General features: G+C 41.5%; 1 protein-coding gene across 1 annotated transcript; it reads right to left on the bottom strand.

Annotated features, from left to right (window-relative positions):
- Positions 1-3,306: 3,306 nt before the first annotated feature.
- jun (Jun proto-oncogene, AP-1 transcription factor subunit) lies at positions 3,307-5,358 on the bottom strand. Its single transcript, XM_084067102.1, has one exon. The coding sequence runs from the start codon at positions 5,048-5,050 to the stop codon at positions 4,031-4,033; it is 1,020 nt and encodes a 339-aa protein (XP_083923228.1). The 5' UTR covers positions 5,051-5,358; the 3' UTR covers positions 3,307-4,030.
- Between the last annotated feature and the right edge of the window lie 10,610 nt (positions 5,359-15,968).

Genomic DNA, 15,968 nt, shown 5'->3' with positions numbered 1-15,968 from the left:
GCAACTCCCATAACTTCAAGGCAGATTTTTGTTATTGTTTACTTTCAGTGGTGTAAAGTAACTAAGTACATTTACTCAAGTACTGTACTTTTGAGGAATTTGTACTTTACTGGAGTGTTTAAAAATGTCAATACTTTTACTTCTACTCCACTTTATCTCAGAGGCAAATATTGTACTTTACTCCACTACAATTATTTGAAAACTTTAGTTACTATTTACTTTGTAGATCATCTCAAAACATACAGTAAACATTTCAGCCATAGTTTTCGGCCATTTGAAAATAGCCGATCTACAAGCTCAAAACATGTTGCAATGCTACGCATTGTGAGCTTGTAGATCTGCTATTTTCAAAAGATCTTTATAATGCATAATGAGTACTTTTACTTTTGTACGTACTTTAAGTATATTTTGATACCAATACTTTTGTACTTTCACTCAAGTAATGTTTGCATTCCGGACTTTTACATGTAACAGACTATTTCTACACTGCAGTATTTATACTTTTACTTAAGTAAAAAACATGAGTACTTCTCCTTCCACCTCTGTCTGATCCACATGGTACACTGCTGCCCAGCAGCTTTGGAGCGACTCATTTCCCGTAAACCACACCTCTGCCATGGTGACGTAGATAGATCTTCCGACTAGAGGGTGTCCTTATATGGTCAGGAGATACCACTTCCGGAATGATGTCATGTTCACACATATTTGGGCAAAACAGCCCAATTAAAGCAGATTTTCTTGATGATAACAGTGAATTACAATACAATACCAGCTGAGCCACACTTAATAGTATTAGAGATGACCCAGAATAATACACCGGAGTTGAAATAGGCATTCATGTACTAATGTTGAACATTGCATCATTTGCATGCTTAAAAGGTAATATTATATATAATAATAACATTTAAAAGGTAATATTATATATAATAATAACATATAATATAATACAAAATTCTGACCCACTGACTGTTACTGTTTATAAATAATCTTTCCCCTGTCATTTAAGTACATTTAAGTATAATTAAACCGATTGAACTGAAAATAAGCACAATTGCTGTTGTATTATTAGAAATGTTTCTCAAAATGCTATAATGTAAATGTTAAATCTGTTTCATGGATGTTGATCTTCTATGTGTTGCCATTATCTAGGAGGACCTATATCAGTGATTAAGACTGTTACATTACAGTATTTGATATAGATTTTTGTCATCATTTGATCTTTGGTGACTTAATAAACATTACCATAATGATGTAAAAAAATAATGTCAATATATTGTTTCAAATATACGTACACATACACTGTGTGAATCCATCCACTCATGCATGCTAAATAATATCTTGACATCTATTAATCTACAGTTCGAGCATAAAATACTAGGACAATACATTATTTGAATAAGCTGTTGAATTAATTTGTGATAGGTCGTTATGTTCTATTATGATTGTAATTTTTTTTACACAGTTTATCTATATTCATTAAATTAATGTAATGTAAATGACAGTGAAATGATAAAGATCCCAGACAGCGATGGCGACTGCTTAGGTTAGACAATGTCGCCCTCTTGTGGATAGCAGTAGTAAAGCTGGAACATTTAGAGAGCCTGTAATATTGTCTACTCTACCATATTGTTATCTATTCTAGACTGTACCAACACGGTCTGCTAGTATTGATGTTCTTTGTGTATTTGATTGTAAACAGTGGTGATAAGTAACTAAGTACATTTACCTAAGTACTATAATGTTTTAGGTACTTTTACTTTACTTGACTATGTCAATTTTTCACTATAGCCTACCTTATACTTCTACTCCACTAGTATATCTCAGAGGCAAGTGTTGTACTTTTTTGCTCCACTTATTTGACATCTTTAGTTACTAGATACTTTGTAGATTTAGATTATTATTACAATAGACACATTTAACCGATTAAGCCCCATTTTTATACTTCAGCTATTCAATAATATCTGATCTACAAGCTCAACAATGCCTCAACACGTTTCGTTTTTACTTTGGCACTGTAAGTTTATATTGATGCCAAGTACTGGCATCAATATTATAAAGTCAATGCTTTTGTACTTTTACCCTTCATATTTTGAATACAGGCCTTTCATTTGTAACAGAGTATTTCTTTATTGTGGAAGTGATGCTTTTACTGAAGTAAAAACGATGGTGTACTTCTTCCACCACTGATTAAGGAATAATTAGGGTTGTGTTTCCATTTTCCATTTAACAAAATATTTGAGACTGATAATGTTGTGTTAGTTATGTTATGACAATGTTATATCTGGTATAAAAAAAATATAGTTCAAATAGTCCCTTTCCCATATTGCACTATAGCTACCACATAACTACTGGTTTATTTAAATAATGTAACCACGTGTTAACGTTATAGTTATGTTTTATCATCAATAATATCGGTTTTAACATGCCATTACTTCTGAGTGCTGGGGGCCTCATTATTTATGATAGGAGAACAGAATGCTACAGATGAACATGATATAGCCTGAGTATTATCAAGTAGCCTACATGTACATGCAATATTCTCTCTGCTTACATTTTTGTCAATAGGCTCTATGCACAGCAGCCATATTGGGAATGAATTGGGCCCCTTCCTTACTTCCTTCACAGGTGTTAACAATGATACTAATTAAGACTCTGTTCCATTTAGTGTGGCATAGTGGTTGTCTTATTTTCAAGGACCCCCATAACTCTGAGTGTACAAATGGAACCAAATCCCGTAAGGGTCCATTTGGTTCCATTTGTACACTCTCAGAGTTACACACCCACCATAAAGGGGCCATTTGGGAACTAAAATGTAGTGTTTCTAGTGAGCCAACATGCACGATATCAGCACCCTGACCAGAATGGAACAGAGCCTTCATTAGTATCATTGGTAACACCTGTGAAGGAAGTAAGAAGAGGCCCAATTTCTTTCCAATATGGCTGTTGTGCATAGAGCCTATTTGTTTTATATGGTATAAAACCAGCAAGTAAAAATGCATTTTTCTGGAAGGCTTTTTGCTTTTATATGATTTGATCAGTTTAAAGACGAAGCTGACTCACAAGAGTGCCAAGCAACTCTGCTCACACACTTTGCAATAGTGTTCTGCAGCTGGGGTCAGGCAGACTGAAACACAATCACTTAAACAGGATCAATACTCTGCACTAATGGAATTTACCTTGGAGGTACTGGGAGCTAGTTGCTCTTGTAACATGTTGCAACATGTTTTATTGTGTGAAGCTCCCATAACACACCCACTGCCACCTCCCCCCCACCCCCTGTCAAAGAACACAGAGCCACTGTTTCAATTTACATAGTTTATTACATTTCTTAAATATTGATCAGTTTCTGAAGTGCTCAGAAAACAAACATAAAAAATTATACAGTATTCTTATTACAAATGGTAAACATAAGTACTCCAAGTTGATCTTATATACATATAGCAATGAGTGAAACCCCATCAAACAACCTTAGAAAGAAACAAGTAAATCTTGAAGCTTTTCTAACTTAACAGTTTCTTACAAATAAGAAAAAGGTACTGTAACTCAGAACGTCAGGCAGCTTTTTTTTTGTTATTATAACTTTTCAGCCAGCAAGTCCAATATTTGGCGCCATGTGGATACAGCAAGAAAAGTCTCTATTGCATGTTCTTTAATCCTCTCTCTAATACTGAACGTCTCCCGTTGATGGTCATGATGATCAGGTCCATGCAGAGTTTGGTAGGCTAAGTCAACAAAAGTCCTGTCCTGTTCTGTAAAAAAAATAAAATAAACATCACGAAACAAAACAGAAAGATGTCCTGCTTGTTGCCATAAGTCCCCCCTCCGGTCCACCGCTACACTGTCACTGTCACTGTCCAGAGCCCCCCCGTCGTGGAGTGGCGCTCCTTAGGGGGCACTGTGAGTAAAGTGCCAGCCCCGGTCCTGATGCCAGTCTCGTGCCATATCGTCCCAGAAGGATCCAGTGAGGGATACGGCCGTTCACTTTCAAAACGAACTGTCTATGTCGTTCATTGCAGTCTTTGTAACCTTCTCAGAAGGTCTGGAGTTGCTGCGTCAGCATCAGTTGGCAGCCGCTGTTGACGTGGTTCATCACCTTCTGCTTGAGCTGGGCCACCTGCTCCCGCAGCATGTTGGCGGTGGAGGCGAGCTCGGAGTTCTGCGACTTGAGGTTCTTCACCTTGTCCTCCAGCCTGGAGATCCTCTCCAGCTTCCTCTTGCGGCACTTGGACGCCGCGACGCGGTTCCTCATGCGCTTCCTCTCGGCCTTGATGCGCTCCTGGCTCTCCATGTCGATGGGCGAGAGAGGAGGGGTCTCCCCGGGCATCTCCGGCACGGTCTGAGGCTCCTCTTTGAGCGCCGCGAGGCGCGGGATGAGCGCGGAGGAGTGCTGCCCGTACATGGGGAGCTGCGGCGGGGCCGCCGGGAAGGACATGGCGGGGGGCGGCGCTGTGTAACTCGGCGCCGAGACGGTGCTGATCGACGGGTTGAAAGTGTTCAAGTCCTCGTACACCGGCGAGTCAGACCGCATGGTGGCATTGTTGTTATACACTGTGGCACCGGATGAAACAGGTGCCAGGGCAGCGTTGTTGCCACCGCTCTGGGGAGCCGAGGGGACGCTGATCACGCCTGCGGCGGCGGTGTTGGGCGGCATGCCGGGCAAGTGCTGGTGATGGAGCTCCGCAAGCGCCCGCACGAAGCCCTCCGCGAAGCCCTCCTGCTCGTCGGTGACGTTCTTCGGGCAGATGAACTGCGTCGGGGTCGGCGTGGTGGTGATCAGGCCGTTGCTCGACTGGATGATGAGCCGCTCCAGCTCCGGGGACGCCAGCTTGAGCAGCTGCACGTCCGGGGACGTGAGGATCATGTCGCTGGCGAGCTTCGCCGCCCGCAGATGCGGCTTGAGGGTGAGCCCCGTCGGGTCGCTGCTGAGGTTCAGTGTCATGGTGTGTTTCAGCGCCTTGTTGGGGTGGCTGTATCCGTACACCGCGCTGTCATGCTGGGAGAAAGCGTTGAGCGAGTCGTCGTAGAATGTAGTTTCCATCTTGGTAGACATAGAAGAGTACCGTACAACCGAAACAACAAAAAAAAGAAAGTCTCTTTCAAAACAACTTTTTTTTAGTCCTTCTTTTTCTCTTCCCTGTCGGTCTTTTCGTTTCAGCTGCCGGGGGAAAAATCACGGAGGCTCCTGTAAAAACTTCCGTCCCGCCGAATACTTTATATTATTCAGTGAGAAACTGTTCAGAAAGTTTATTTTTGTATTAAAATAAACAATTCCAGACTTCTATTCAAGTCACGGAATGAGAGGAGCTCCAAGTTGCTCTGTAATAAGTGAGTGTCTTGCCACCACTCTCTCTCTGTGTGTTGTATTATACTCTGTCCCGTACAGCGTGGAAGACAAACCTTATCTGCTACCGCCGCCTCTCTAAAAATAGCCATGATGTCATGCCTGGGCTCTCCCATTGGCTGGAGGCGGTCCACGGGGCGTGGCCTGCAGAAATCTTCAGATAAGGTGCCGTCCGTTGCCTAGACGACCACCCAGAAGATTCTACAACAGCGTTGCCAAATTCTGCGAGAGAAACAAGCAGCCAGTTCTAGGAAAACAAGCCAAAAGAAGCAACTATAGGCCACCACATGAGCACTTTAAGCTCACATCACAAGCTCACAACGTGTCGCGCCACGACGCGTTGTGAGCTTGTAGATCTGCTATTTTCAAAAATCTTTGAATTAATAATAAAAACATTCCAACACAAATGCTCCCTGGCACGAAACATTTTTGAATATTTGAGAACCACTGGTTTAAAAAAATTGGAAGCAAGCCACTACCCTTTGGAAACAAGCCCAAAAACCCGCAACCCGAAACTACCAATATTGACAAGCAACTTTACAGAAAAACAAGCCCAAAGTCGCTTATAATTAGTGAACATGGCAACACTGTTCTTCAAGCTCGGTTTACGCTTCGGCCGTACGGCGGTGTGCGGCGCGCCGACACGACCGCCGATCTGTAAGCCCTCAGCGCGCCACTGACGCGGCGCGCTGTGGGCTTACAGATCGGCGGTCGTGTCCGTCGTCGTACGATGAAGCATAACCGAGGCATTGCTCTCGCGGTGGATTGTGGGATGAGGTAATGCTGTAAGGAGACGGGGCGCAGTGCATTGTGGGATGACGTATTGTTTTTGAATATCTGGTTACCCGCTTTACTGTCAGCGGCGGGATAGCCCGTAGCCCCTGCATGTTGTTGTCAGCGTTGCCAGGCTTTGCGAGAGAAACAAGCAACTATGAAAACAAGCCAAAAAGAAGTGACTAGGGCTACATGAGCCCTTTGAAAATAGCAGATCTACAAGCTTGTAGATCTTGTAGAGCTTGTAGATCTTTCTTTAAACAAAAACCTTGAAGAAGATGTGAAAATGTGGAATATCTTCGAAACATTTTAACAACACAAATCTGTATAGGGGGTCTGGGGACAAATACATATACATTTGGGGGTCCTTGACATGAAAATGTTTGAGAACCACAGTCCACTGGTTTAAACAACATTTAGGAAAGAAGCCCAAAATAAGCAGCTACACTTTAGAAACAAGCCCCAAAAAAACGCAACCCGCAACTACCAATGAATATTTACAAGCAACTTTACAGAAAAACAAGCCCAAAGTAGCTTATAATAAGCGGACATGGCAACGCTGGTTGTTGTTATGGGGATAACACAGGGCTTCTCTTTCTTTCTCGCAAGTTGTTCCACATGGCCCACATTATTTACATATTATTGCCCTGACATTTATGTAAAAAACATTCCCCACATGCTAACCACTTAGAAAACTTTTTATTTTCTATCGGTATTGTCTTGATATTTTAATCCCTGAAGGGTATTATTAATACCACAAGCTATATTATTTTGTCTCCCTTTTTTCAATAATACCATACTATTGAAAAAAGGAAGAACAAACAATATAGCAGATTTAGTAGTGGTTCTCAAAGTGGGGTCCGGGGACCCCCAGGGGTCCTTGAGGGGTACCAGCTGGGTCCCCAGCAAAATTTGTTGCTCTATCATATCACAATCATTTTAACAACTTTAATCATATTTTATACTTGGTTATTTAATAAAAATAGCCGATATACAAGCTCATAGTAGATCTTCTATTTTTGAAAAATCTTGAAAATGTGTGCAAATCTTTGAATATATATATTTTTAAAGCGAACATTTTTAACTCAAATCTTTGCTTCTGGAGGTCCCTAGCTGGTCCCAAAATATTTTTGAGATGATGGGGGTTGACATGGAAGAAAAAGGGAGAAGGGAGAGGGAGTCCCACACACTGTCTCCGCTTACAAAGAAGTTTATTTAGGATGCAACGTTTCGGCCGCTTGGACCTTCATCAGGCAGGGGTCCTTGACATGAAAAAGTTTGAGAATGACTGATGTATAGAACTACATAATCATATATACTCTCCTCACGGAATACTACAAAACATTTTTCCCCTGCTGCTTTACACATGTAAACTGTAATGTTACAAATACAACTGATTCTGTTTCTAATCTATTATATTATGTTATGTGACAGTGAGAGAATATATAACTTGCACAATTTGGGAGTTTAAAGAAGAAATATAGCTTTGTTTATTTGAGATGGAACTGTTAGGTGGAGGTTTTCTATTCTAACTAATATTTTCTGAACCCCCACCCACCACTGTTTTCCACATACTACGTATGTATATGTAGGCCTTGTGTGGTGTGTGTGTGTGTGTGTGTGTGTGTGTGTGTGTGTGTGTGTGTGTCTGTGTGCGTGTGCGCGCGTGCGTGTGTGTGTGTGTGTTTGTATTACTATACTTGCGAGGACCATGTATAGCAAAATTTGAAGAAATAGATAAAATTGTGGGGACCGTTTTCCTGGTCCTCACAAGACAAATGGTTATTTTATAGTTAAAAAAAAAAAACATTTTTAGAGATATACGTTAACAATCAGAAAAACATTCAGGTTAGGATCAGACATTTAGAGGTTAGGTTTAGGGATTGGAATTAGAGTTAAACATGATTTATGCTTAGTTGTGCGGCACCGAAAAATAGCTGATCTATAAGCTCACAACGCGTTGCAGCGCGACGCGTTGTGGGCTTGTAGATCTGCTGTTTTTCGGCTTTAGGCTTACGGTTAAAAATGACCAAAAAAAAAAATGATATTTTAAATGGCATTCATACAATGGATGTCCTAAAGTGTTGATGTCCTCACAAGTACAGTAATACAAACCTGTGTGTGTGTGTGTGTGTGTGTGTGTGTGTGTGTGTGTGTGTGTGTGTGTGTGTGTGTGTGTGTGTGTGTGTGTGTGTGTGTGTGCGCACGCACGCACGTGGTCTGACTGTTTTGTTTGTCACACTGCCTGTTGAAGGGCAGTGTCAGTGATATGATGGTGGTCTCAGGTTGGTGGCCCAATGGAATCCTATCCTATAACACACAGATAAACACTCTCTCCTCTTTTGCTGTAACATTGCTGACACAGTTCAAACTGGACATCTGGGCGGTGTTAATACACACAAACACAGTCCCAGACTCATATTTACCCAGAGATGCATTAAAACTCAGTTATGACACATGGGGGCTTCACCACAGACCTGTATAGCATTGCCAAGACCACCAGGCAGAGACGTGAGCGCCCTGGTACCCTGGCTGGTACCACCTAGAGAGGTCTCCTCCTTTCTCCCCCTCCGTAGTGGGGATCATTTGAGAATAGTCTACCGTACTCTACACTACATTTTAGTCCATTAAGACCTGGAACGCATCTTTGTCACTTTTTCATTTGAGCTCAAAAGCATTATTTTACACTTTGGCTATTCAAAAATAGTAGATATACAAGCTCATAGCGCGGCACCGAGTGCCGCGCTACGAGCTTGTAGATCTATTATTTTTGAAAAATCGTGAAAATGTGTGCAAATCTTTGAATATATATTGCTTAAAGCGAACATGTTTAACTGTATTCTTTGCTTCTGGTCCCTGGAACAAAACATTTTGAGATGGGTGTCAGCGGCCAAATTCATATTATTATTTTTTTTCATATTACTTGACATGAAAAAGATTGAGCACCACTGATATAGAAACATATGTTTTTCAGAATTCTGTTGGGATTTAGAGGGCATTTGTAGAATCGGCTTCAGGTCTTAATGGGTTAAAAGCGGTGTGTTATTTAACCACATTAATCGTAGTCATGTTGTAAGAACAGCTGTCCCAAAATTCAAAAATGTCTAAAATAACTAAAATAGCAGTTCTAAAAGCTCACAACACGTCACATTGTGATGCATTGTGAGCTTGTAGATCGGCTACACACAATTTAGGTGAATAAAGTTGCAAATCAATGGATTATGCTACTTAAGGACTGAGGAGTTATTCATTCACTGGGAAACACGTAGACGTACTGATGCTATACAGCACTTTGACATTTCACACTGCTTCTTTCTTGTACCAACCATGAAACATTTCCGTTTTATGTAGAACAGACCACGGCTTGTGACTTGGTGAAGGTGACATTTAGAAACTAAAACTGTTCTCCTAACTGCAAATATTTCAAAATATATATGTACACCTGTCTGTTCCCCCCAAGTAAAGGTTATATTTAAGGGGTGTATTTCCCATTCTTGGTGTCAGTTGTTTGTAATTAGTGTAGTGCAGTCCATTGTCCTCTGGCCTGTGCTCAGAAATCACAGTGGCTTTAGTGGCAGGAGGTTAACTGGTGGTGTCTTACGTATTCCCCTTGAGTCCTCCTCCGCTCCCACTGTCTGGGTCACTGATTGCCCCGCCGGCTTTACTACCCACCATCTCCACCACGCCACGCCTATATCTGTCCCCCTGTTGTGACAGGTAAATCAGCCCCTTGGCGCTGGGTGGCTCACAGACAGGGGACCAAAGGAGGATGAATCTGAACATAAAACACCACTTTCTGTCTGACTTTTTATGACCACTAACATCAGCCTTTATGTACTGTGGTATATGTCAGATGTATTAGCCCGGGGGGCAATCAAACAGGCCAATTAAGGATATCAATAAAGTAAGAATATAACCTGATCTAATTGGTTGACTTAATTGGTATTTGACAAGTTATTTGTGATTTAAAGACTGGAGTGCATGGTGGACAGTGGACACTTTGGTAACGTCTTCATGGCAGTGTTGATTTCGTCGACTAAAACTATGACGAAAAATGCTCATCGACTACCTTTTTTCACTGACGAAAACTAAATACAAACTAAATAAAAACTAAGCTATGATGACTAAAACTAGACTAAATATATTGTCAATTTCGTCAATAAACAACAACTGGACTAAAATGTTAGTGAGGGACGAGTGGAGAAGAGATCCAGTAGAACTAAAAGACGAGTTATTTCATGTGTGGTTGCGCTTGGGTGTTGCGCTCTGAAAATAGTAGATCTACAAGCTCACATTGTGAGCTTGTAGATCGGCTATTTTCAGCATGCAACCAAGTGTAAAATCAGCCATTACGACGCCATCAAGGCACCGCCAAAATATATTATAGTCGACTAAATCAACTGTAGATTTAGTCGACTATAACCTTATGATATTTAGTTGACTGAAACTAGACTAAAACATTTCAGGTGACTAAAATATGACTAAACTAAATCAAAATTTGCTGTCAAAATCAACGCTAGTCTTGCATGCTATGATTTTGCATGTCTTTCTCTCAGGTGCCTTGGGATGATAGAAACAGAGACTTCTGTGGCTCAGAACACTATATGCCTGATTTAATCTAGCTAGGCTTGCAAACTGAAAATAGATACACATTAAGCTCACAATGTGTCGTGCTGTGGTGGGTTGTGAGCTTGTAGATCCGCGATTTCCATTGCACAACACCTGTGTGCAACTAAGTATAACTCAATCCAGTATGAGACATATACCTGTAGTCAGGGTACAGTGGCCATTCAACCCTAATGGAAGATTTTCCTCTCCATTCGTCTATATTACGTCCTGCTGTCTTTTCCGTTTCCATCAGGTTCATTTATGTGACGTTTTTTTTAAGTTTTGTAATTGTCACTTGAGGGAAAAAACTGAGAAGAAATAAGGACACAGCGTTCTGCCTGCTTTTTTCCTTCAGCATTCCACTAGGTTTCTTGAAATATTCATCTGCCTGCAGCTCATTCATGCATTCATGGCCTTTTTCCTTTTCTTTTAATTAGAATACATGAAAGAATGATAAGGTCTGATGCCCTACCACACTATATAGCAGGATGTCCTCATTCATGACTTCATCATCCGTCTTCCTGAATAGTCCAAGGGTGAGGTGATAGAGTTGACAGTGTATTCTCAGAACTTTACCTTAACCCTTTAAGATCGGGAACGCATCTGTGTATCATTTTTTCATTTATTTGGCTATTCAAAAATAGCAGATATACAAGCACCGAGTGCCGTGCTATGAGCTTGTAGATCTGCTATTTTTGTAGAACATTTTTTTTGGAGGTCCTTGACATGAGAAAGTTTGAGAACCACTGATATCATAGCAACATAAGTTAAAAAAAAAACTGTTAGGATTTAAAAGACATTTGTAGAATCCCCAGAAGCAAATATTTGAGTTACAAATGTTCACTTAAAAAGATATATATATATATTCAAAGATTTGCACACATTTTCACGATTTAAAAAAAAATAGCAGATCTGCAAGCTCATAGTGCGGCACTCTGTGCCACACTATGAGCTTGTATATCTGCTATTTTTGAATAGGCAAAGAAATCTAAACATGACACACAGATGCGTTCCCGGTCTTAATGGGTTAAGGCCAATTATATGACGTCGTTTAAAGTTGCTTTTTTCTTCAGGGCACCTTTGGTTACCAGTTAATGTGCCGACAACATAATCACAATATCCTCAGCCTCGAACTGGCAGAAGACCTAGTGTCACATATCATATCATATCATATGTCACCCTCCTCTCTCCAGTCACTTTCCTGTTTCCCTTCAATATCCTTTCTCAATAAAGCACATGCTTAAAAACGACTTTACTATTGCAATGAATTTATTGCTTAGTGGGTCAGATCCTGCAGCAGAAGTCAGATGTAGGAAAATTATATTTCATATGCTTAATTATTTTTTCATTTTAATGTAAGTGTAGTGCCAGGTGAATAGGGAATGCCCTAACCACATGGCTTCAGTTTATTATTCGGGTCACCTCAGCAGCATGCTTGCTAATTTGCCTAGCAAATATTTCCGTGTCTAAATCCATAGGAAAATCTGCCAGGTAAAGTCCATTGTTGAAAGGACCCACTGCAACCTGCAGTTATAGCAGCATGGTGCTAATTGCACCGGATAGAACAGAACAATCCCCAGTGTTAATGTAACTCTGAAGCGTGTACAATAATGTTCACATTGCACACTCCTTGGACTGAAATGAACACTGAGGATTTTAATGTTTATAGTTGAAATGCTAGTAAGACTGTACAGTATGCAAAGTGCAGCCTAGGATGTCATTGTGAGTCTTGTGATGTTAATGGACACAACAACAAAATAATATAAATACAAATATGTATTTGATATACAAATATCAAAAACGTGCAGTGGTCTGGTCTGTGGCATTTGCTGTATCTTTAGCAAAAGGGAGAGGAAAACAAAGGGGGGGAACAGTCCTAATTCTATCCTTAAATTAATTAATTAATTAAAATTGGCTAATGGGAGGGTCATATTTAGTTCTGGGCAGAACCAGGAGCGACTGGCGTCACGATTGGATCTCAGGGATCTGGCTGGGATGTGTGGCTGAATGAGTTCAGATAAATATGGGGCCATATACATCGCACATCGCAATCGCAATGTGATGGGTCGTGACCTTTGATGGGTCAATGTGATGGGCTGATTGGCTATTTAAAAAAAATCTTGATTACAAAAAAGAAACATTTTGAAACATGGGGGTCAACTGGCACAAAATTATCTTCAGATGGGTGTCCGTGGCCAAAAACATATTATGTTGGGGGTCCTTTACACTAAAATGTTTGAGAACCACTGCTCTAAAACAACATTAGACAATAATACTAGTTTGACTGACCTGCCCTAATCGCTTATTTTGGGCTTGTTTTCATAAACCTCGTTGCTTATTTCTCTCGCAAAATCTGGCAACGTTGTCTGTCACCTCTTCTACTTAAAACTAAGGAACATGGCTGTGAAAGCTGTGAAAGAGACACTTCTTTGTTTAGAATGAGCAACATATTTTATGTCCTTATTAACCTCACATCACTTCTATTGCACTGCACTGTGAAAAATAGTGCTAACAAGGTAAAACACTCCCTCTGCCTCATTCCATAAATCTTGTGCCTATACACCAGGATTTTATATGTTTGACCGTGCACTACAAAGTGTGTTTAGCAGCGCTTTCAAGCTAAACATGAGGGGTGCGGCTCTGAACTGTGTTTTTACACTAGAAGTTAAACACCTTTTTGCTTCTTTTTCCAGTTTCCTGGCGCTAATGCTGTATTGTATTTTCAGGATTCAGGACTCACAAAATGTGAATGTACACACACACACACACACGCACACGCACACACACACACACACACACACACACACACACACACACACACACACACACACACACACACACACACACACACACACACACACACACACGTGCACATGCAGACGCACGTGCTCCACGTTAATGGTCAGCTGTGTGCGTATACATCCAGCATTTCAGTTTTACAAGTCATCTAGCTTTTCCCCTCTCCTCCAGCCACCAAATCCACCTCTTCATCTGTCTCTCCCAACCTTAATGGTCATCCCTCCATCCACCTCTCCCACCCATAGACTGTATAAATGAGAGAGCTCCCACCCCCCTGTTTTCTTTTATGGTCCCATCCTGACCTTTTTGTATTTGTTGCCAAGACCACCTTTTACTTTATGACTCACCTATCTCACTTAACCCTCCCCTCTGTTTTTCTAATCGTGCTTGTGTACTCACCCCACACACACACACGCACACGCACACGCACACACACGCACACACGCACACACGCACGCGCACACACGCACGCACGCACACTCTCTCGTTCTGCCATCTTACCGCTGCTATCAGAGGCCCTGAAGGCAGGATTTCCTCCGTGATGGAAAAAGGCCTTGGGCTCCACTGTATTGTTTCAGTGGCACTTTTCAGGAAAATCTCAGAGTGCTCTCCAAGTCTGCTTTTGGCATAAGAAAAATACATTAACCTGAGGAGGGGAGGGGGGGGGGAGACAACAGTGCAGTGATGGAAGTACAGCACAAAGCATTAGTACACAGCCACTTGAAACAATTCGCTATAGCAGTAAGGAGCGAGGGGGAGAGAGAGAGAGAGACACAGAGGGTGCTGCTGTAGGTTTTGAGACAGTACATGTATGCACACACAATGGCCTTCCCTTATGAGAGCAGTTGTTGTTTCAGCTGTTGATTTCCAACCATGTCGATTCATTGTGTGCTTGCCTGGCGTGTATGAGGGGTGTGTGTGTGCATGCGTATAGCCCTGTGTGTGTGAGCATGTGTCTTTTTTGTGGGTGCATGTGCTTTGTGTGTGAGTATGTTTTTTTTTTCAGTCCCCAGGATACTGTGTATATACAAGTCAGGCACAGCCTCATGCCAGTGGCAGTCACAGTGTTATGAACCGTCTAAAAGAGACAGAGAGAGAGAGGAGAGAGAAAGGGCTGGAAGCAGTGCTGGAAAAAGTACTCAAATGTGTTACTTAAGTAAAAGTATCAATACTGCAATGTAGAAGTACTCCGTTACAAGTAAAAGTCCGGAATTCTAAATTGACTTGAGTAAAAGTACAAACGTATTGGTATCAAAATGTACTTAGAGTACCAAAAGTAAAAGTACTAAAATGTTTGAAAATAGCAGATCTACAAGCTCACAACGCGTCGCAGTGCGATGGCGTTGTGAGCTTGTAGATCGGCTATTTTCAAATAGCCTATGTATAAAACAGGGCTAAAGTGGTTAATGTATGTTTCATTATATCATAATTTATATCTGAAAAGTAACTAGTAACTAAGGTTTTCAAATAATTGTAGTGGAGTGAAAGTACAACATTTGCCTCTGAGATGTAGTGGAGTAGAAGTAAAAGTATCGGAAATTGGAAATACTCAAGTAAAGTACAAATACCTCAAATTGTACTTAAGTAAATGTACTTAATTACTTTCCACCACTGGCTGGAAGGCAGATGACCTCTCTATACAGAGAGTCCTAATAGAGGAGAGGAGAGGAGAGGAGGGGAGAACTCCAGTATAGCATTTAGCCTTGGGGACATGCAGGAAAGATGACAAAGAGTTGTATTTCAACAACATTTTCAACATTTCTGCTGTCAGTGTGTGACGTGATGTCACTGCACACCTCCACCTCCTCCTTTATCTTCTCCTCTTTATTCTCTCCCCTTTCTCACCCTATCTTTATCATCTTTATGTGAGATGTGTGTCGCACGCACGCACGCACGCACGCACGCACGCACGCACGCACGCACGCACGCACGCACGCACGCAGGCAGGCAGGCAGGCAGGCAGGCAGGCACACGCACGCACGCACGCACACACACACACACACACACACACACACACACACACACACACACACACACACACACACACACACACACACACACACACACACACACACACACACACACACACACACACACACACACACACACACACACACACACACACACACAGGCATTAATAAGGTACCCTGGGCAGCCATATCCATTTTTATAATGAAAAAGGAAACACAAAAGTAAATGACGAGCGTCCCTCTTTCCCCTTCAGATTTACGACGTCGTGTAAAAGCCGAAATCATTGTGTTTGGCCATTACACACACACACACACACACACACACACACACACACACACACACACACACACACACACACACACACACACACACACACACACACACACACACACACTCATGTGAGTGATGTCCCTTTGTTTCGCCCTTCACCAAATGACGGGAATGAGTGTCTGATGCTCTGCTTTGATGAGTTTAT

This window comes from Gymnoscopelus microlampas, assembly GCF_963454915.1.
Source record: "Gymnoscopelus microlampas genome assembly, chromosome: 9".
In the NCBI taxonomy this organism is placed as follows: Eukaryota; Metazoa; Chordata; class Actinopteri; order Myctophiformes; family Myctophidae; genus Gymnoscopelus; species Gymnoscopelus microlampas.
Note: the sequence above shows the minus strand (reverse complement) of the source record. Positions and strands in the feature narration are given on the sequence as shown.